Source organism: Cnephaeus nilssonii, assembly GCF_951640355.1.
Source record: "Cnephaeus nilssonii genome assembly, chromosome: 17".
Taxonomy (NCBI): domain Eukaryota; kingdom Metazoa; phylum Chordata; class Mammalia; order Chiroptera; family Vespertilionidae; genus Cnephaeus; species Cnephaeus nilssonii.
The window spans coordinates 42,692,766-42,715,891 of record NC_137088.1 but is presented as its reverse complement, the minus strand read 5'-3'; the positions used below and the strand labels follow the sequence as shown (position 1 = coordinate 42,715,891).

Here is a 23,126-nt window from a genome sequence, read left to right as displayed (position 1 = left end):
TGAGCCTAGGTCTCAAAGAAGAGGAAAGAAGACATGCTCCTAAGAGTTATTAGTATTATAGTCCAGCTTGGAATATAACTTACAGAAGCCATAGGTGCAAAGACAGAGGTCTAGAAATGCCAACTCCTACAAACTCCAATTTACCCACTTCCTTCTACCGTACCTCTTTCTTACAGATTCTGCTATCCACAACCCTGGCTGAGCTGCTTCTATCATATGACCTATGTCACATAACCTTTCCCTAGCCACAGCTGATTGGTTAAGTGGCAGGCATCTGACCTCAATGGAACCATGGGCTAGGAGTAAGTTATGTAATTTGCTGGTAAATGAGCTCGGATACCAAAACACTGAGTTCAACTCTACTGGGTTTGAACTAGGACATCATGTAAAGTAGACTTGGGAGGAGAACATGTGTTCCCCATGATAAGAGAACTGGGCTACAGAAAATTAAAAAAAAAAATACAGCTGCCTGCCTGATATGGCTCAGTGGTTGAGCATCAACCCATGAACCAGGTAGTCACGGTTTCATTCCCAGTCAGGGCACATGCCCAGGTTGTGGGCTTCATTCCTAATAGGGGGCATGCAAGAGGCAGCCGATCAATGATTCTCTCTCATCATTGATATTGCTATGTCTCTCTCCCTCTCACTCTCTCTGAAATCAATATAAATAGATTTAAAGAAATACAACTGACATGTTAGAGGACAGGCAGGAGGCTGTGTGGCTCCAGAAAGAAAGAATAGAGAGCAGTTATTTGCTCATGATGGTTTCCTACTCTCTTGATGATTCTTGTCCCTGCTGAGGCTGTTCCTGTATCCATCTAATATAGTTCACCTAAAAAAAAATTTCTCCTAGTTTAAGTGTGTTCTCTCCCTACAGCCAATGTGTCCTAAGAGGTGATATAAGTATGGTGATAATAAACTTTTGATTATCTTCAGTAATGAAGATAAATAAGGCAGAAATATTATAAAATATTATTATTATAATAACTTTTTCAATTTGGTTTTCTACTATAACCAAGGACACATCCTCCCAATCCTTCTACCATCTTTCCTAATTGGACCCAGACCAGGACCTTGCTGTAAACTTAGGGGCACAGAAGATAACCTACACCAGAGAATACCACCCTGAGATTCAACAATTACCCAGAATACTACCTAGACGCTGCTGTGCCAGGAAGGAGCAATAAAAGTGCTTCAGAGCCTCCCTCAGTACTCCATACTCCCTTTCTAATGACTACCAGAGCAGCTCTGCCTCTATATGTTTTATACATGAAGGGGCCATGGAAACATTTGACTAGATAAAGGGTTCTTCTGGTTGTAAACATGGTATCATAATGACTACCATACTAATGGGATACATGATCTTTGGCTTGGATTAGTTTTGAGTTCTACAAACAAATTCTATGTAGGATTCTGTTTCCTCTCAGTCCTCCCAGGATCAATTTTCTTTGGGACTGGTTTCTTCCCCACTCTGAGATTTAGGCCATCAATTAGTAGCTCCATCTAACTTCTCAGTATGGTTTTTTGACCCAAACAGGTCTATCATAGGCTTGATATAGATGCTATAAGAGTAAGGGACTATAAAGATAATGAAAGTTAGTGGATGGTAGAGGCCTTCATTGCCACCCTTTAGGGAGAACATGCCTGGGAAGCTAGTAAGATTCAAAGGAGAAGTCTAAATAACATGGGATTGAACCCTAAATCTAGCCATACCTTAAGACAAAACTACATATGTGTCTTGGTTCTAAGAATCAACAAATCCCCTTTTTGACCTTGGCTACTTTGAGTAGGGTGCTGTCGCTTATAAAGAAGGAGTGCTAAATGATCTTTCATACTAAATGATTATTTAGACTTAATGGTCTTATCCATTTCTATAAGGTCTTAAGTCTATCTCTAGAGGCTGTCCTTTCATTATAGACAACTGCAAATTATTATACCATAACTAGGGGCCCAGTGCATGAAGATTTGTGCACGGGGGGTGGGTCCCTCAGCCTGACCTGCACCCTCTCCAATCTGGGAGCCCTCAGGGGAGCCCTCTCCAATCCGGGAGTTTCTGTCTGTCTTTGCAATCATATGAGCGAATTGTCTGAGACCCAACCCAGTTTGGTTTGTTGCTCACAGAATAATAGAGGCTTTTTTTTTTCCTTTGCTTCATTGGTGGAGATTTCCTGGAAATTTTAGGATATCTTCCCTTTAATTTTTCCTAGACACTCTGATTTTACTTATGTCTCTCACCTTTGCTTTTCCACCATCCCCCACTGCAACAGTAACTTGCTCCAGGCTCACTTTGCTCTAGTGTCTAGGAGATCTGTCTGCCACCAGAACTACGATTCCAAGAATTCCTGGTGCTCCCCGTGCTCTTGGTTTTCCCTTCCTGCTCTGTCTCCGTCTCATGGCCTCCCACTCTGCCAAGTCCTCCAAGCTGCCAGCTCTCCCTCTCTGCTCTCCATCTGGCGGCTTGGAGAGCCAAACTCCCCAAGCCGCTCCACTCTCTGCCAGCTCTCCTGCTCTGCTCTCTGCCAGGCGCCTGTGTACGCAAATTAGCCCGCCAACTTTGTCAGGTTAATTTGCATACTCACTCCTGATTGGCTGGTGAGCATAGCGGAGGTATGGTCAATTTACATGTTTCTCTTTTATTATATAGGATAGCAGAGACAACAATAAATCTAAAAATCTGAGGGGAAAAAACCCACCCACTTGAAATATATTTTTTCATTTTCAGCTCGAAGCTTTTGGATTAGTTGACTGTCATCTATACAGGGTGTTAGGACATCTTCCTTGAAGTTAATAATTTTATGCTTTTGATGCATGTTTTATATCACTAACTCACAGAAAAAAAAGGATACTCATAGAAAAAAAACTAATAGAAAAATATAGAACCAAATGGAAGAGGAAAATAGTTAGATGAATATAAATGGTACCAGAAAACAGGGATGCACTTATTTTTAACATCATCATCTCCTGGCAAAACAAAAAAATAATTATAATAGTAATCTGTTTCAATGGAAATAAAGTACTGTAATATTTATAGTCTGTGCCAGTTATAATGACTGCAGGGCCAGAAGTGAAGTGTCACAGCATGCTCCACATGTTTTTAACACGGTTTCTAAAGGCTCTGGAGGCTATTAAATTTAATGAACCCATCTGCTATGAAATAGAGGTCCCAGCGTAATCAGCTTCCTCCATGCCATGTGATGCAGATGGCACTCTCTGTTCCACAGCCCAGCAGGACGGTTTATGTTTCTCTTTACGTGTGTCTTTTTGTTTTGACGATTTGAACTTCTTTGATATGCAGCGGTGTCTTGGGAAAATACTGTAAATTCAGTTTCCAAGCCCCAACAACTTCTTTATGATGCCTTTGACCTCCTGAGTAATTGCTTCTAGGCAGTAAGATGTAGCTTAAAGCAATTACCCAAACGCCTCCTAAATGACCTAGGTGCTGCTCTTCTAGATGGGAAACCAAAAAAAAAATGTGCAATTTATAAAATGCAAAGCATTTTCTCCAACTTGGACTTAGTAGGGGGTGAGGAGGAGGGACACAGGTCCAATTTGCAAATGCAACTAAATTGGTTTGAAAGTTCCTACAAATTGCAGACTGAATTGCATTACCAGCAAAGGGTAGGTGCAGGAGGGCTCCAGTAATGAATTCTCATTATTTTAAATGGTCACATTCCCACTGTTTCTAAAAGATTTCTTTGCTCCTCTTCTGTGTGTCACTGTGGTCTATACAAACTCCCTGGAAGGGCTGATTGGGATATGACACGTCCTCAGTTTAACGCAGGCTCTGCCCTGCACAGCAAGGTGCGAGGCATTCCCAAGGTGATTAGGACAGAGCTGGAAAGTACAAGCCATTTGCCTGCAAAATGGAACAAATTCCTTTGTTAGCGATTGTTTTGCTCTGCACCTAAGAGATGATGACTGTGTGTGACTTGTATTCAAATAAGAAGCCCATGAATTTCAGAATTCCAGTGTTTGCTGTTTTGTCAATGAATACATGAGCTTTGATGAGATGAAACATAATTAATGTTGTGAACATTAATTCATTTATTTGGGCTTCACCAGGAAAGCAAATTGAATAGAACAGCCAGGCAGGAAACAGGATATCTAATCAGACTGGTAGTAGCAAGGAGGGCAGAGGGAGGGGCGCTGAAGGAAGTCTCCATTCTAGGTCAGGCTTGGGTAAACGCAGCCCCTGACTCTTCGTGTGCAAGAGTCCAAACTCAGCTTCTGTTCGCAAACGCTTATCTTGAGCTTGTTCAGACCCAGAACGGTATGAATCAATGCATAATTAATAAAAAGGGAAAGCCCTGTACTGGTAGGTCGTCTTAAGCTATTCATTTAAGCATTAAATCACTTACATAATTATATTTGTTGCTGCTGGGTTTAAAGCCATAATCACTGATGAGTCAAGCAAACAGAATTCCTTTTGCCTTAACCACCAAACAAGGAGAAAGAAGACTTGTAAGACCATATTAAGCAAACTTGAGGGATCAAGTGTCCAAATTCATTAGATAGTCAATGAAGACCTATTTTCTTGGAATTTGGTAGGAATTACGTAAATCAGAGGTCTTCTGGTTCCTGGAGGAATCAAAGCCAATTTCAGATGACCCTGCCCCTGAGAGCCAGGCCCCTGAAGCCAGTGGTGAGCAGAGATGTTCTGACGGAGAGCGCCATGGCCGCCCACGTTCCCAGGAGGAGGCGGCGGTGACATTTCCTTCTGGATTTTCTTTCCCTCTCAGACCACAGCACAGAACAGAGGCTACTGCAGTAGGCAGAACTCTAAAACGCTCCCTGGATTTCTGCCTCAACGAATGTATGTCTCTTAAATCCCCTCCCCTGGGATGTCTGATGGGATATCACTCCCATGATCAGGTTACTATCATTGGCCTCTGAGTTAATTCAAAGAGTGGTTATGCTGGGTCAGCCCGACCTAGTCAGTGATGCCTTTAAAGGAAGGGGAAGGTTCAATGAGGTGGGTTCTTGGTGGCCTGGAAGAAAGTCAACAGCATTGTGTGAACTGTATGGTGGCCACGTGGCCAGGAACTGTGGGTTATAGGAGCTGAGAACACACCCCAGGGGACAGTAACAAGAAAACGGGAACCATGGTCCTGCGACTGCCAGGGGCTGCATCCTGCCAGCAATCTGAAGGGGCCCGGAGGGCAGATGAGAACTGCAGTGCAGCCAACACTTAATGGCAGCCTGTGAGACCCGGAGCTGAGGGCCCAGCTAGCTTGTGCCCAGATTCCCGACCCATGGGAACCATGAGATAATATGCTTGTGTTGTTTTAAGCAGATAAGTTTGTGGTAATCCGTTTCTGCAACAGAAAACTAACACAGCTGTCCCGGCGATGCTGACCCACACGCAGTGTGTTGGCAGTTCCAGCTGGGAGTCCCAGCTGCTCTCACACCAGGTGGTGGCCCTTCTCTCGGCGTCTCGGAGCGTCACTCTCCTTCACGGAGCACACAGCCCCTGTGGGCTACCAACGGCAACAAGACACTGAGCAGAGGCTACCTTAGCCACCAGGTCTACACCAGCAACCTAGGATGAAACAGACTAAGCAAGGTAAACTACTGTATAGGAAGAAAGAGAGAAAGGAAGAAAGAAACAGAGGAAGGAAAGGAGGGAGGGAGAGAGGGAGGAAGAGGGAAAAGTTAAGTGTCAGTATCCTTGAGTGCAGGGAAGACATTTTCTCCATCTTTCATGATTGCTTTGCCCATACTTAGCACACCGGTAATTTTTCTCTTAAAGTCTTTCCAAGGCATTCATGAACACAGTCACAGAAGTAACAACTTCCTTTTTACAGCAGTAATTACAGGGTAATGAGCAGAATTCAATGGTTTAAGTAACACTTAGCTGATGTATACAGCTATGGCAAAATGACATCTGCCATCAGTAGGTCAGGGATGTAGAGGATTGGCTTCCTCTGAGCATGCAACTTGGCTGGGGGCACAGCTGTGTAGGCATCTGTGCCAGCGTGGCTTCCAGACCGAATGCCCCGTGTGCTCTGGGCCACAGACTGCTCCAGAGCAGAGAGGGCACTGAAACGGTTGAGGGGCGGCCAGTGATGAGGGCTCCTGCCACGTTTCCCTTTCCTTGGGCAAGGCAGCCAGCTTTCACCTCCGTAAGGCTGAGGGACTCTCCTGGGCTGGTGCAGCACAACAAGCAGCCTCCCTTAGGGACACTGACCCCGGGCACCAACGCCACACATTCATGCCTGACCACAACACGTAATGGCAGCAACAGGAACTCCAGAGGATTCAACTTTATCTCTAGAAGAACAGTGCTTTCAAGGTGCTCATCATACTTAAGTCCCAAATTCTATTATCTAAACCAAGCATGTCAAACTCAACGGCTAACACAGGCCAAATAAACAAGGTTAAGTTTATGTGGCCGCCAAAAAAACAAAAGCTTCAATTTTCATAGAAACATGGGTTTATTTTGAGCGAGACATGCTGAATACACAGGGCTGAAACAAATGAGTAATCATTAACATAAAATAATAGGACATCTTAATAAAATTTCGTATTTTTTCTTGAACACTAACTTACCAGACACTGAATAACTGTACAAATTAATAAGCATAACGCAAATAAACCTATTTTTTTTGTTCTCCAAAAGCAAAATATTTCCTGTTGCGCACACCAAACAAGTCAGTACAAGACTAATGACGTGACATCGGCTGCTAAAATGTTCGCTGCTAGTATTAGTGGAGAGAAATGGTGCGCCTGCCAGTAAGGCACGTAAGGGAAATGAATGCAACACGATTATTGTTATCAGTCATTAGCGAACATTGTAGTTCGTTATTAATAATTATGTATAACAGGATATGGTAAAAATTAAGTTACAAATTTTTTATGAAAACGTTTCTTACATACCGTTATATTGGCTGGGCCACAAAAATATTCATTGTGGGCCACAAAAATATTCATTGTGGGCCGCATGCGGCCCGTGGGCCTCAAGTGTGACGTGCTTGATCTAAACGGTAGAAGCCATATTGTAACTACCCTGAAGTTTCTTTGAGACCCAGCTCAAAGAAAGAAGAGTGTTTTTTTTATAACTTCCCACAACCAAGGAGAAACATTCCCACTGGATTTCCTGAGATTGGGAATGATGATAGGCAGTATTTATTGCATTTTCTCCATGCACAGACATTTAATCCTTAGAGTCAACCCTAAGGCAGGTTTTAGGGTTGCAGATGAGGAAAGCAATACACAACAAAGCTAAGCCACTTCCTTACAGTCACAAGGCTGGTATGGCATGGAATTCAAACTGAGGTGTAGAATTCAAACTGAGGCGATTCTTATTCTAAATGCATGCCTTTAGCTATGATACTAAGGTAGATTTTAAATATGTTGAAATATAAAAATAATCCATAGGTGTCGATCCCACTAGGACATCAAATATTTTAAGTGGAGTCCCCAGTGCCAATGCCGAGTGCTCCTGCACCTGGTCTCGTGATTGCAAGCTGGCTGGACTGTCCTGGCTGTGACAGGGCAGGCAGGATCTTGCAATTGTTGACCTCCACAACCCACCCCCATCGTTTTCTGAGTGGTTCCAAAGTTGGTGGGTTCATCTTAGAATTTAGACTCTGCAGACAAGTTCAGCATACAAATCCTATTTTGACCCCACATCAATGACAGAGGGCTTTTGCCCTCATCCTGGAAGAATACAGGCCCAGATGAGGTTCAAGAGATTGTTGCCTCCCAGCCCAGAAGCACCTGTGGGAGCAGCAGCTGCCTCTGCTCACTGAGCAGGCTTATGAAAGAGGGAGGCTGACTCCCCTGTGTCCTCACCGACCCAACAGGCTTCTCAAGACCACCAGGCTCAGAAAGAGCCCTCAAAGCACTCTACAAGGGAGGTATTTATCAGGCTGTCTGCAAAGGTACACAGAAGCTTGGAAAGCACGGAGGTGATGCTGCTTTGTCATTTCAGGGACAAGCATGGTCTGGGGGTTAGTTTTATGTATGGCAAAGGGTCTGGAAGAGGTGGAATAAAGAGCTCTGTTACCCTGGCATTCCATTTTACTCAATAATGAGCCACTTAAACCATTATTTCATCTTCAAGTAAGTAAAGGTGATTATGGCACAGAAAGCAAATTTCATGTAAATGTTTAAGATAAAGGACAGGCCTTCAAAGACATTGCCATTGCAGCTGCGCATCTAGAGCTGCTCCCCATTTCCTTTGCCTCTGCTGTCAGAGTTCATACATGAACATATGTATGTTTGTATGTATGTAATTAATAAATATAAAACAATTGATTTAAGTGATTATCATTATCTATAGCAAGACATTATATTAAAACAAAGACCAGCCACAGTGAATCAGTGGTTGAGCACTGACCTTTGAACCAGGAAGTCAGGGTTGATTCCTGGTCAGGGGTCATGCCCAGATTGTGGGCTTGATCCTCAGTAGGGGGTGTGCAGGAGGCAGTTGATCAATGATTCTCTCTCATCATTGATGTTTCTATCTCTCTCTCCCTCACCCTTCCTTTCTGAAATCAATTATATATATATATATATATATATATATATATATATATATATATATATATATATATTTATATATATTTTTTTTTTAAATAAAGTGTGTTAAAAAAAACACAACAACAACAAAACATAGCTTAATCTGCTTCCTCCAGGATCTCCAGGTGACATATCCCCAGCCAGAATAATCTGAGTGATGTGTCCTTTCCGAAAGCACGCTCCTCATGGGTGACACTAATTTTGATGACCCACTCAAGATTTTGTTGATATTTGCCGATACTATTTTGCCCCCTCACAACTTGTCAAAAACCTATGGGAAGGCTCTTTGAGACAATGGAAAGATTCTGTTCAAAATTTTCCCCTAGATTTAGCATTCACTGATGACCTTTGCCCTAACTACTCTTTACAAAAATGGTTGCAAAGTGGTACTTCAATGCTGATACCTTCAATCCAGTCTCATCCCACAGATCTGCCTTGTCTCCCCCCATTTACACATGTGCTTAATCCACCACACTCACAACATAAATTCAGAATGGCTATACCCACATTACTACAAATGACACCAAAAGTTTAAAATTTACTTACAGTTCTTCTTCCCCCCTTAGCCTGAAGGTAGTCAACGTACTGTTCAAAATTTAATAAAGTGTGCAACTACTATATTCAAAAGGTTGCTTCTTTCCCCTACTTTTTGGGATATATATTTTTTTTTTCTCATTTGAAATGTAGTTAAATTCATTTGCTTTTGTTTGCATTCACTATTGGTTTTGCCCCATTTTGTTTACTTTTCAATTTTTGGAAACAGGCTTTGTCAAAACCATGCAAGAAGATAACTCAGAGATGTCTGTCCCCCTCCACTGTCCCTTCTTCTCCCACTCCTCCCACTTCTTGAGGTAACCAGTTCTATTGGTTTCTGATTTTTCTTTCTGTGTTTTTTTTTAATAAGCAGATACACATGTCTTCTTATTCCCTCTTCCTTCTTATGTAAAAGATAGCACCTTATTCATACTCTTGCATTTTGCTCATTCTGCTTAGCAATATATCCTAGAAATCATTCCATATCAACCAATAGAAACGGTCCTCATTCTTGTTTCTAGCATAAAGACTCCATTGTGTGGAAGTACCACAGTTTATCCATCCATCTCTTATGTTTAGGTATTTAGATAACTTACAGTGTTTTGCAATTCTGAGCAATTCTGCAATGAACAGAATGTATGTGTTTTTATGTTTCTGGGGTTCATCTTCAGGGTTAATTTCTATAACTGGGATTGCTGGGTCATAGTGGGATTGCCCAGTCTGTCTTCCCATAGCAATGTATGAATGCCCCTTCCCCTCAACCTCGCCAACACAGTGTACATACAGTTACGCTTTTAGTTTTTGCCTGATAGCTAAGAAATGGTATCTCACTACATATCAATGTGCATTTTTCTTATTATGAGTGAAGTTATACATCTTCCATATGTTTAAAAGCCATATTTATTATTTTTTATTAATTTCATTATGCGCATGTCTTTTACTCATTTTTTTCTACTGGAATTTTGGGATTTTCCCTTCCATTTAAAAAAGTTCTTTACATATTAGGCTTATTAGTTCTGTGTGTGTCCTGTATGCTGCAAATATTTCCTCCTATTTTTATCATTTGCCTTTTGACTTCGCTTATAATAGTTTTCAACTTACTAAAAGTTGGTTTTTGCTTTGTTTTTATTTTAAGTAGTCAAACTTACTTATCTTTCTTTTTATTGCATCTGGATTTTGGAGTCATTGTTAGAAAGCCTTTCTCTGAACTCAGGTCACAGAGGAAGCAACCCATGTTTTGTTCTAATGCTTGTATGGTTTTATTTTTTACACATTAGATCTCTGACCCTTTGGGATTATTTTTTTTTGGGGGTGGGGTGGGGGTATGATGTTAAGAATAGAACTACTTTTTTTCAAAATGGCTATCTAGTTTTCTCAAAGGCATTCAGTGCAAAGTCTATTCTAGCCCCGGCTGATCTGCAATGCCACATTTATCACACACTACATTTCTATATGTAGGTGGGGCTACTTTGGGATCTTCTATTCCACTGATCTGTCTGTCTATCCAGGTGCTGGTACTGTAATGTTTTAATTATAGAGACTTTGTTTTATATTTTTTAAACTGGTGAACAAATAATGTGACCGACCAAACTGGCTGTTTAGGGTTTATACACAAAACCACTGGGTGACTTGATGGCTTCGATCCCGGCTAGCCACACTCCTCTTCATGCTCTTTTCCTGCCTTCCTCAGCCACATGGAAGAAGGGATGAAACCATCACTGTTGTTGCTATTGTTATTGTTATTGTTATTGTTACTATGGTGCCAACATAAATGAGCGGCTTAGTTATGTCATCCAGGATTCTAAATCAAGCTGGTGTCGGACCCTGACAGTGATACAGGCCCAAGATCAACTTGTCAACCAGAGAGGGTTTTCAGCTTAACACCCTCCTCTGCTCAGTGTGATTCTCCTCGGGAAGGGACACCCCTTCAGCACCAGTTCATATTTCCATGGTCCCACTGTGACTTGGAGGCCGAGGTGGGACAGGCTGCTGCAGTGCCCCCCAAGCTGGGTTCCCACGTGCCGTCCCCAGCCTGCATCTGCCTTTGCTGCCAGAAACGCCACAGGAATGAGACTCACGGAGAGAAGAGCCGGCCCACAGCAGCCATTGAGACCACTCTGGAGAACAGCTATGTCTGGGTTACAGTGATTAATGTGATGTTAATCCCAACAAAAACGATGGGAGAGAAGCCCTATGCGAACATTTACAATCAATTAATGAAAAACGCCACTCCCATCAGACCCATTATCACTATGAAAAATCACCCTGAAAATACACAAGCAACCAGGCCATGGAGCCATTGTTTGGTGATTGGCAAAGTTCCTCCTTTTAAACTAATTCAGCATCAGAATTCTGTGCTTAGAATTCAGCGTTAGAATGAGCCTTGGCTAGAGTTCCAAAAGCAATCCCTGGCCTATATCACCGCCACCGAAGCAGATTCTCACTCATCTACAGGAAGAAAACACAGCTGTGGCCTCTGCCGTGGCTCCGATTTGCTATGAGAGCCAAACTCAGCCAGCTTCCCAAGTTCAGACCCAAAGATTGATCCCCAGGACTGGGCCTCTCAGATGGGGGACTGAATCTAACACGCCCATCGTCACTGCTCCAATGACAGCATTTGTACACACGTGGGAGGAAACAAGTAGCTAGAGAAGACACTCAAGAAGTGAGCTTTCTGTGCTGATCAGACACCTTCCAGAATGCTGGTTACATTTTCACCAACTTTGTTTGCAAACTGTACAACGAAGGAAAATATCACTGAACCCCATTATAGAGGATGAGTGACCCAATTGCTGTCATCTGAAATGAACACAGGGACGAACCCTCAGGCTCCTTGGGGCCCGTGACTCACAGTGCTGTCGATGTAAGCTTCAGTCCACACCACGTCGTGCTCCTGGTCGATCACCTTGGGCCGGCTCAGCACATGGAGGTATTCCATGACATTTTCCTGCACATCCGCCAATGTGGAGATCTGGGTAAAGAATCCTGCCAAGGGAGAACCAGGTCAGGAACAGACAGGAAGACCGGCAACTGGGGAGCCCACACCTGTCACGCCTTCTTGGCCTCTAGCTAATTTCTTCCTCTTCTCTTTCTTTTTAAACCTTAGATCTCCCCTCTGCCATCACCCACTTCATGAGTCATATGTTCATGCTAGAAAATATCAGCAAGCAAAGGAATACAATTAAGATCAACCATAAACCCACTCCCCAGAGGAAGCCCCTGTTGGCCCTTTAGAGCAGCAGTCACCAACCAGTGATCCGTGGACCACTGATAGTCCGTGAGGGCCAAAAGGTTGGCGACCGCTGCTTGAGAGCATCTCCCCAGACTTTTTTCTATGCATGCACATGCAGACCTTCCCTGGCAGGAATGCAGAAGGGTCCTTTTACATGCCATTTTGTAACCTTTTGTCTTTTACGTTGGTGGATTTATTTCCAATGGGAAAACTATACACCTCAAAATTGAAAGGCTATCCATTTTTATCACTATAACAATAATAGTTGTAATTTTTGAGTGCTTACTAAAGGACACAAAATTTGCTACTAAACACTTGAAAGGCTTTGTCCTATTTATTTTTAACAACACGATGAGGTGGAGAAAACTGTGCTCCCTGTAAAGAGAAGACCAAGGCAGACCGTGGGTATGTGTCTCTCCCACGTTCCCACAGGTTTCCAGCGGCAAATACAGGAGGTGAGCCCAGGATTGGGAGTCTCTTCATCTGTGCCTTTTGCTTTTACAGAATTTTGCCCTTTATGAGTTTGAGGCTGACATGCCAGCTCATACCCCTGTGTGGTTACCAGACCTTCCTTTTAAATATGCTGGGTGGACCTGGTTTCTAAGCAACAGGTAAGTTCTAACCATGCGATTGCCTCCGGATGGGGATGCCGTTTCGATCTCTAGTTCAGGGCATTGCTATGTTCCTCTTCAGTGTGGGCTCCTGGTGGCCTTGCTGTGGGTGGGTTGGGAGATGTTGGAAGGAAAGGGGTGAACTGGGGCCCTTCATCCAAACCTTTATGGAAGGCTTTCTTGGTACCTAGCCCTGGAGAAGTCGGGATTAACAGAATGGGTGGGACCCCCACCTTCTGGGCCTGGGGAGTCTGAGTAGAACAACCACAGAATAGCACAATCAGTGTTGCCCTAAAGCGGTCACGAACCTTTTGGACCTCAGAGACCACCGGTTGGCGACCGCTGCCCTAAAGCAAAGCAGGGACAGCCAGACACTTGGCAGCCCCAAGGAAGGGTCAGCACCCCTAACCCTGAAGGATGAGGACCAGTAGCTGGAGGAAGAGGGGTTAAAGAGTGTACAAGCAAGGAGTGTAAATAAAGGCAAAGGGCAGGCTCAGGCCCCTGCTGGGAACTGAAAATAGCTGGAGTGACTGGGGTAAGGAGCTGGGCAGGAGGGCACTGTGGGTGGTATAAGATCAGAGGAATGCACAGGGCACCCTCACACAGGACCTTGGGAAGAGCTTAGGCTTCATCCCACAGGCAGGTAGTCATGGAGGATCTTAAGCAGGGACACTGGATGGACATGCCATGTTTCCTCCCCGTCCTTTAAATGAGGACCCTTATAAAGAGGCTCCAGCCAGCTCCTGGTGCCAACACATCAGAGAGGGTGTGTTTTCCTCTGGAGCCAGGTCTGTCGCAGCACTGGCTACAGCGTCTACAGAACCTCACAGTGCCTAACAGGGCTCGGGTAAGGAAATGCCAGCCCTTCTGTTGTCCAGAGAGGGCCGGACCCTTCCAGGGCACTTCCAAACAAAGCCCAGCTGGTTTGAATTTGATGTGCCAACCCCAAACCAGGTCGGGACCATGTGGCTTCTGGCTTCCTGATGACAGCTCTGCACAGTGTAATTAACATGCATTGTCACTCCTGTCCACCCCCACCCTCCCTGCCAGGGCCAGAGCCTCGCCCATCCCAGGGGAAACAGGGCCCTGAAGGAGCAGGCACTGAGCTCCTGTTTTAAGGTTCAGCCCAAAAGTGGGGCCCATAAGCACCTTCACCTCCATCAGAGGTCAGGCACCAAAGTCAGGGGATCCACTGGGACGCTCCCAGGCGGCCCCTCTTGCAGAATTGGTGGGAAAGACAAGTTTTAAAGAGGGTCGCTGGATGAAAGGGGGCATCCAAAATTACCTCTCCAGGCACAGTAGCTGCAATCAGTGCTTGAATAAGAAAGAAAATATTTCATTTTTACTTTAGTGGACAAACCGTGGTTCTGAGGGAAAGGTCTTAGACAATCAAGGCAAAGAGGACAGTTAAGGGAGGTGTTGCCATGGTGATAAGAGGAGGGGAGAGCTCCACGATTCTGGACTATTAGGGAACATGGGTGCATGATTCTCAGAGAAGAATAATTCCTATTTGGGATTCCTGTGTGAAATGTACATAAAGACAGAAACTCTCAGGAGGAGTTCTTCTTGGTTGTCTGTATTTTCTTGATCCTCAAAGCCAACAATAAAAATCCTTGATTTGGATTTTCCAAAATAGGGCCAAGAGAAGAAGGGGAATGAATGTGAGGAGAAGGATGGGAGAGACAGGTCATTAGCATAGAGGGAGTGGAAAGGAAAAACCACCACACACTTGGACTGGGATGGAGCTGAGATCATCCTCACTTGGCATTGCTGGTCACAGTCAACATTCTGAGAAGCTACAAAAAGCTGGCTGCTCCCCAGAGCTCCAGACCCACAGCCAATGGTTTACCTGACACTTCCACAGGATGACTAACAGGATTCTCAGACTGGACTCGTCCCAAGCCAACTCCTAGTTCCCTCACCAAACGCAATCCTCCCCCGACTGCCTCTTCCCCATCTTAGCAAATGGCGCCACTCCCCAGATTAGGCCAAAAGCATAAGCGCTATCCTTGACAGTCACCCCTTGCTCACCCCAGCCCATGGCTAATCCACGAGCAAGATCTTCTGGCCCTATCTCTATAACAAATCGGAAACCCACTTCTCCCTCTCCTCTGCCCCAGCTCACTCCCGACTCCAGAGTCTCTCCCCCAGAGTATGGCAACAGCCTCCCCACAGACCCCTCCTCGTTATCCTGCAGCCGGAGGGATCATCTGAAAGTGTAAAGCAGATCCTCATCTCTCTGCTAAAGATCCTAAAACTGGTTCTATTTAGAGTGAGAATAAAATCAAAATGTCTTAGCCACACTGCCAAGACTCTCCTTCAGCTGCCTGCCCCCCACCTGGATGACCTCACTCCCTTTGCTTCCTCACCATTGCTCTCATTGTTTGGGCTCCCTGGCCTTCCTCCTCCTCTGACAGGCCAAGTTCATTCCCCTCTCAGGCTTTGGCTCCTGCTGTCCCCTCTGCCTGGCACAACTTTCATCCAGTTTCTCCATGGCTGGGTCTTGTTTATCATGCACGGTTCAGCTGTCTAAACTCACTTCCTCTCACTTCGCCCTGCCTTCACTTGCTTCAGAAGATTAATCTGGTGCTGAACTCTGACTTGCTTGTTTACTATGTTCTCTTTCACTGGAATATTAGCTCCATGAAATATTACAAAAAACGGGTGCCCGTCTTGTCAGGAGCAGAATTCCCAGAGCCCGCATATGGGTTAGCAATGCAGGACACCCACTGGGGTCTTACTGGCATCCACCTTTCCCCTGTGTGCCTGGGCAACTCATGCACTCACTGTATCAGGAGGAACCAGAGCAGAGAACTCAGTGATTCGTCCCAGATCAATTCCAACCCAGGTTCATCAGATTCCAGAACCTTTGCCCTTGACCACTGAGGACACTGCTTCTTTCTGTTTCAGAAACAACAGACACACGTGGCTGCTCAGAGGTCCTCCCCAGGAGGTCGCCCCTAATGGGCTGTCTGCACCTCTGTGGCCAGGACAAGTTGAGGATGGGGTGGGGAAATGCATGGTTCTCCTTGAGGTTCCTGGGAAATGCTCAATAATTAGCACCAAAGGTCTACTCAAAACCCAGGCCATAGCTCTAATTTATATTCCAAAATATAGACCAGGCATGCAGATGAATAGAAGGTAAGAGAAGCTGAGATTATAAAAATAATATTAATAACGTATACTGCAAAGCTTCATGCAAATTTAATCATCTAACTCCAACCCATTAAAATCTCCAACCTTTCTGAAAGACTCTTTCTTGCTTTCAAATGTTTTCAGCTAAGTTTTAGTTAACAAATGTACTTTTGATGGATAACAGGAAGTCACTGAGGGCTGGACGCTTTGGCTGTAACCATAGACGCTTCCCTTGTTTTCCCTCTGCATTCTCTGAACTGGCTCCTTTCCCTCCTCCCCACTCCCCCTTTTTCTCTTTTAAATTCTAGCTCTTGAATGTTTATTCTCTTCTTTAATGAGCCTTTTTGGACGTCATATATCATGTAGGAAAACAGAATCAGCAATCATTCGGTAATTACCAAGGAGTAATTAATGCTGTAATTAGCCACCTATTACAAATGGTCTTCTCATTTTTCTACGTAACATCTATTTATGTACTTTATTCCCTCGCAGAGCCTCCTGTGAACTCCGGGTTACAACTACTCCCTGTGATCAACCACACGCAGCCTGGTGCTTTGTATTTCTGAGATTCCACCACCCTCACCTCTAGATTTCTTAGGAGTCCCTTGTCTAAAAGGTGCCTTTAGATGAGATGCTCCATCATTCATTACTCTGCTTTGCAATGACGTCAGAGCTGAGGGCCCCAGTTGGCTCCTCAGTGGGAGACCCTGGCCATCTATCTCCCACGCCAAGTTCCCGTTCACCTTTGCTATGAGGCACCACTCTCTTTACAAACACTCCCCTCTCAATGTGACAAAGCTCAGATTTCAGTCTCCTCAGGACAGTGGAGTGGGCAGTGAAGTTGATGGTGTGACCTCGTTTGCCTCCCTTCTGGACAACAGTGTTCTCATCTTCCTCCTCCCCATCAGCATCACATGCTACTGACCAAGCACTTATTTCTGAAAAAAGATATGCAATTATAAACAACTTCCTACCTCTACCTCCCCTCGGACCTTCACAGACATCCAGCAAGAGGTCTGGTGGGCCCTGGAGCCCAAGGGCACATGTCCAGTGAGTTGGAAAGAACTGACCAGGAGGGAATGACCATGAGGCCAGGGCCCTACCCACTGCCTCAGTGGGCACGTGCCCACCAGAGAGTGGGGGTCTCCAGTGTGATGCCATCAGAATCAGCCAGACTCTCAAATTCAGAAACAAGCCTTTTCCTTTGTGAATAATGTTACATTTTAAATTTCATGTTAGAAAAGGTCATTTAAAGGATCACATGACGGAGCTAGGAATGCTGGCCCGTCTGTAGCTCTGTCGCAGCACCCACACCCCAAACTGCCTCATCTCCTCTCAGAGCCTTAATGTCCTGCTTTGTAAAACGTCAGAAACTGAACCACATGCCCACACAAGTGGAGGCAGGGCCGTTTCTGGAACACACACGCTGGGTAGAAATCCCACTTGGTCTTTATTAGCTGACAAAGTCTTTCCTCCGCCTCTACATTCCTTTTTCTAGAGTCTCAAACTCTGCAAGATATGCAGGAGTCCTCCATGAAACACCACTGACTTCTTCCCAAAGAGAGGTAACCTCACAATCTGGTGAAGTGAGGCTCTGCCACCTGCTAGCTGGTAACCTGGGGCAAGGAAACTAGATCTTGCCCAGCCGGTGTGGCTCAGTGGTTGAGCATTCACCTATGAAATAGGAGGTCATGGTTCGAGTCCCTGTCAGGGCACGTGTGGGACGTGCAGGAGACAGCCAACCAGTGATTCTCTCACATCACTGTTGTTTCTCCCTCCCTCCCTCCCTCCCTCCCTCCCTCCCTCCCTCCCTCCCTCCCTCCCTCTCTCTCTCTCTCCCTCTCCCTCTCTCTTCTTTTCTGAAATCAATAAAAATATATTTTTTAGGAAAGAAAACTAGATCTCAGTTTTCTTCCCAAGCACCTAATAGAGCTTTAGTGAGGGTCAAGAGAGATAAGTCACAAAAGTACTGTTGCACTCTCCCTGCACAGTCATCCTTATAACCACTGAGGATTACACTTAGTTGGTCATCCTTAGTTGTTATAAACAACAGGGGCAGCATCTTCATGTTCTATGGCATGTACACAACTTAAGTGTCCGTCAATACACACACACACACACACACACACACACACAGTGGCGTATCATTCAGCTATGAGAAAGAAGGAAAGTTTGCCATTTGGGACAACATGGATGGAGCTGCAGGGTATTATGCTATGTGAGGTTAGGCAGACACAGACTAATGTTGAATTATATTCCTTATATGTGGAATCCATATGGAACCTAAAAAAGCTGAGCTTGTAGACACAGAGAATGAAATGGTGGTTACCAGGGCTGAGGGTTAGGGGAAATGGGGAGATATTGGTCAAAGGGTACAAAAAATATTACACAAACTTTTCTGAATAACCGCCATTTGTGTCTTCTTCCACTTGTTCCAAAATAGTGAAAGTTTGATGGCCACTTTCCCCTTCCCTCACCTACCACCATTCTGGCTTCATAAATGTGAAGCTATCTTTTAGGGGCCAAGACCCTTGGAAACAAAGGTAGCGTGAGGGTCAGAATTTTTTCATGGAAAAAGGGCTGTGGGTCTGAACTTCTGAGGAGGGCTCAGGCCACTAGCTCGCTTTCACATAAGGACAGAATGACCATTAACCTATCAGAAAGGGACAAGCGGAGCAGACAACCAAGAGAGACTCCTGTGGCATGTCCATTCGCCCTAACGATGACTGATGGGTTGAGAGCCCAAACAGTGAGGCCCCCTCTGTTTGCACAGCTGGAAAGCACTCCCTTCGCTGATTTCCGAAGGAGACGTGGGCGGTGCTTGTTTAAAATCCTGGCACACTGAGCATTAGAGAAGGTCATCATGGCTTTATGGCATATCAGGGCGCGTCGGCCCCTCTCTTCAGTTTTCCCAGTTCACTTATTTACCCAATAGTATGAACTCGGAACTGTGTATCCACCAGCCACTGTACAGTGGCAATGATCACTTTAATGGATTGTAAATGGTTTGCTGCTTTGCCTCATTAGGGCCGTTTCCCTCAAGATAGGACCTAGTTGTGCATAAAATGAGACAAACCAATGAGCTCCAGGCCTCTGGTTTTGCTAGTAGATCGGAGGAGGCAGCGAACTCCTGCAAGGGGCATACACATCCCCAGATACCCATTTCCAGGGGACATGTCTGAGGTCCAATGGCTGAGAACAGTCTCCATGGCTACCAGACTTGCAAGCAAGAAATTCTGTAAGGAGAGTGGCTCCTCTCCCCCTGACTGGGGAAGGTGTGTGGGCCCAGCTCCTGCTCCTCCCGAGGGCCACCGTGGCCAGGCCCGGCCCGGCCGCCGACAAGCTTCTCCCTGGGCTCTCCCCGAGTCTGCTTGGGCCCCTGAATGTTAATGACTCATTTCACTGAAGCACTTGTCTGAGTCAGGATGAAAATATGTAAGGGGGGCCCCTCTGGACCTCATGTCACTTGAGATGAAAAATGTTATGCTGCCTCCATACTATAACAATCTGAGACTATAAACAATGATTTAATTAATGACCATAGAAGAATACTTGCTCACTGATGTTACGTGGTCTAAAACCCCATAACTGACGCAACGCGAAGCCAGTGTTTATATGGGCACAGATGACTGGAACCTAACGTTTTGATGGCAGCTGCTACTTTGAAGAGTGGTAAACAATGACATTTTATTCCCGAGGCCCTTCAGGAGAGAAGCAGAGTAAGGAGGTGAAACTTCTGAGAGGGCCTGGCCCTGGCAGGGAAGGAAATGACTGGATTTAGACAGGAAGGGAAGGAGAATCACTATGGAATCCAAGGCCCGGCCAGCTCAGCGGCTACTATTACCTCCTTGGATTTTCCATGTGTCTGTACGCAGAACTTTTAAATCTAAAGGGCTGTATGCTATAGCCAGACCCTGAAATACTCCAAGTTGACTAAACTATCTTCAAAAGGATGCTTCAGAGATTCTTATAAACAATGACTAAAACTAAATTATGGTGTAATATTAGTTGATTAAGACAAGACTTCAATTCGAGTAATTTTCATCAGCTGGACACAGACAGTGGTAAAAACAATAACCCATGACTAACTGCATCCTAGCCGATGGGAGAACTGCAATTCAACGTGGCAAGAATAACAGCAACATTTTTTTAAAAAAAATGGAAAAGAACTCTTTTTTTTCAAGACCGCAGAATAAAGGGGAAAAGAAAAACAGGAAAAGTGGAGCTCATTCAAGATTTGCAAATGTCAACAAAGCTCCAAAAATTGTTTCAAGAATGGATCCTTTCCCCAGAGGAAACAGGATGCATCAGCTTCCACCCCCTCATGCCCGCGGTCCTCCCATGTGTCCCCTGAAATGGAGCCAAATGCATTAGCTCTGAGATAATCATATTACTGATACCTATAGTGAGGGGAGCCAGCCAATAAACTAAATTAATCATAGAATATGTTATTTATAGCTTCAAGGAAATGTTGACTTCCATGCAGGTTTCTACTTGTTCAATGAGGAAAATGAGACTTGCTTAAAATATTGTTGCTAGTAGAAGCAGATAATTGAAGACAATGCCAAGCAATGGGAAAGACAGGCTGAGATTTATTTGCCTGGCCATGCCCCTATTCTCTGGGAACTTCCCACCACACCCAGTGCTGGGCCCCTCAGAGTGCATATGTTTTTCACTGTGGGCTTATCTCTGCCCATACCCAAATCAGCAGGCGGAGGTGGGGGGGGGGGGGGCGGCTGGACCAAGCTGGGTCATAATCCCTTTTGGTGGTTAGATGGGTGTACATGGCATAGGGTGGGAATTTCTGAATATGCCTATGCCATAGCAGAGAAGGTCTACCATAGCAGAGAAGGTCTACCTACAGAGAGGAAGAATGCACAGAATGTAGAAGGAAACTAAGAAGGGAAAAAAAACACACACAAAAACACAGATCCCTGGTCCTCCTGGGACACAAGCTTCCCTCCCCCGTCTAGATTCTGAGTCACTCCCCTCTCTCTCCAAAACACTCCTCTTTTTAATTTCAGGGAACGACTTTGGTTGCTTGCAACTAAAATAACTTTGTTTTAACTCAAACTAGACTTAATTGGTTGTGTAGGCTAAGTCATGCTATGGGAACATAGGAAACCGGAAACCCTAGTGGCTTAACACTAAGGTTCATCACACACACTATGTATGCAGTGTGGGTTGGCCTATGGCAGCGGACAGGGGGAGTGGAAAGGCATTCGCTCCATGTGGTGACTCAGGGCCCCAGGCTGATGGAGGTTGTTCATTTCATGACTATTCCATCATGTAGTTTCAGAGTTCACAAGAGCCAGAGCGTAGACACCACCGCACCAGCTCTTAAATGCATTATCCCAGAAATGACCAGGTTGGTTTTCCTTACAGACTATTGGCCAGAACCAATGTGGAGGCCCCCCTGGGGCTCAAGAGACCAGGAATGCTGAGCAAGCAGGTGGATATTTGGTGCACAGTAAACGGCTCTGCCACAGTAACTCTCCCAAGGCCCCTCAGCTACTGAGCATTAAAGTGGAGAGGCTCAGCCACTCTGCTTGACTATGTCCTCAAACTTTATAAGCATCTTTTGGGAGAAGCTGTTACAAGTTTATAAAAAATCATTTAGAAACACCCAGACCTTATCTTAGGATTCACAGCCTTCTCCTGGAATTCTCCACTTCCTCATGACTATCTTGATTTCTGCGCATCCAAGGAGAAGGCATTGGGAGCCAGGCCCATCAGAGGGACCTACCTTTGTTGGCACAGGCCATCCACTTGAGGTTGTCTGCAAAAGCCGCCTCCCGTCCAATGAGGTACGTGAAGATGCGGACCTGAGGGGAAGGCAAACACACGGATCAGCGCAGTTCCCTTTTCACTGTCCTGCACAGACCACATCCCGGCTCACGCACATGTGGTTTACCTCGTTAATGCCCCATGCTTCCCATCTGGAGGAACATGTTTAAAACATTTGAAGTACAGTCAGCTTGAAATATATTCAGAACTGGGGCCTTTGATCTTTGAAACCATGTGGCACTGGTGGTGGTTGTTTTTCGGTGTGGAGCTCGCGACAGAGAACAACGTGAAATGGGAGACTGGCAACATTACCGGCCTGGTTTGCTGCACACATATGGACAAGGAGTATCCAGGTCTGGCCCAGATCCACACAGGAAATGCAGAGTGTGCTCTTCTTGGGAATAAAAATGCCACTGAAGGACCCTCAACATTTCCCCCCCGTGGTGAGGACAGGCTGCAGACCTTCTTGCCATCTGTGGTCCCTGGCTTGATCTTAGGAGGTAAATAACTGGGCGCAGCCTGCAGCCAGGAGACCAGTGGGGACCCTCTCAAGCTTTCCTAAGGTTTCGGCTTCAACACATGTAAAACCCCGGCTCTGTTCTTTTCTATTGTTTTCCTAACTCTCTCTCATGAGGGCAGAATACTTGTTTGTTTTTTATTATAGTTGGCATACATTATATATTAGTTTCAGGTGTACAACAGTGACTCAACACTGTATTTCTCATGATGTGATCATCACAATACGAGTGACCATCGGTCACCATGCAAAGTTTATTACAATAATATTGACTATTTTCCCTATGCTGTACATGTCATCACCATGACTTTTACCTTTAAACCGGAGCTTTGTACCTCTTATTCCCTCTCACCCTTCTCACCCATTCTCCTGTTCTCCCCTCTGGCAATCATCAGTTTGTTCTCTGTATCTAAGAGTCTGTTACTGTTTTGTTTTGTTTGTTTTTTTGTTTTGTGTTTTAGATTTGCCACATAAGGGAAATCATATAGTATTTGGAGAAGATAGAGAGAAAAGGGAACCCTTTCGCATTATTGGTGGGATTGTAAATTGGTGCAGCCACTATGGAAAACAGTATGGAGGTCCCTCAAAAAAATTAAGAATACAACTACTATCCAACCCAGAAATTCCACATCTGGGTATCTATCTGAAGAAAACAAAAACATTAATTTGAAAAGCTATACAGGGTGGGGCAAAAGTAGGTTTACAGTTGTGAGTACTCAAAACACAGAGTTTATTCTAGTATTTTATGTATTAAGTATTGTATTATTTTCCAGATGAACAACTGTAA

General features: G+C 44.9%; 1 protein-coding gene across 1 annotated transcript in view; it reads right to left on the bottom strand.

The window, feature by feature from the left end:
• CACNA2D3 (calcium voltage-gated channel auxiliary subunit alpha2delta 3) overlaps window positions 1-23,126 on the bottom strand; it is a gene marked incomplete at both ends in the record, with an annotated part of 817,125 nt that overhangs the window by 284,307 nt on the left and 509,692 nt on the right. Inside the window, 2 exons of the mRNA XM_079795466.1 lie at window positions 11,909-12,042; window positions 21,782-21,860. Of these exons, the coding sequence (XP_079651592.1) occupies window positions 11,909-12,042; window positions 21,782-21,860 (213 nt within the window). The remainder of the gene's footprint in view (window positions 1-11,908; window positions 12,043-21,781; window positions 21,861-23,126) is intronic.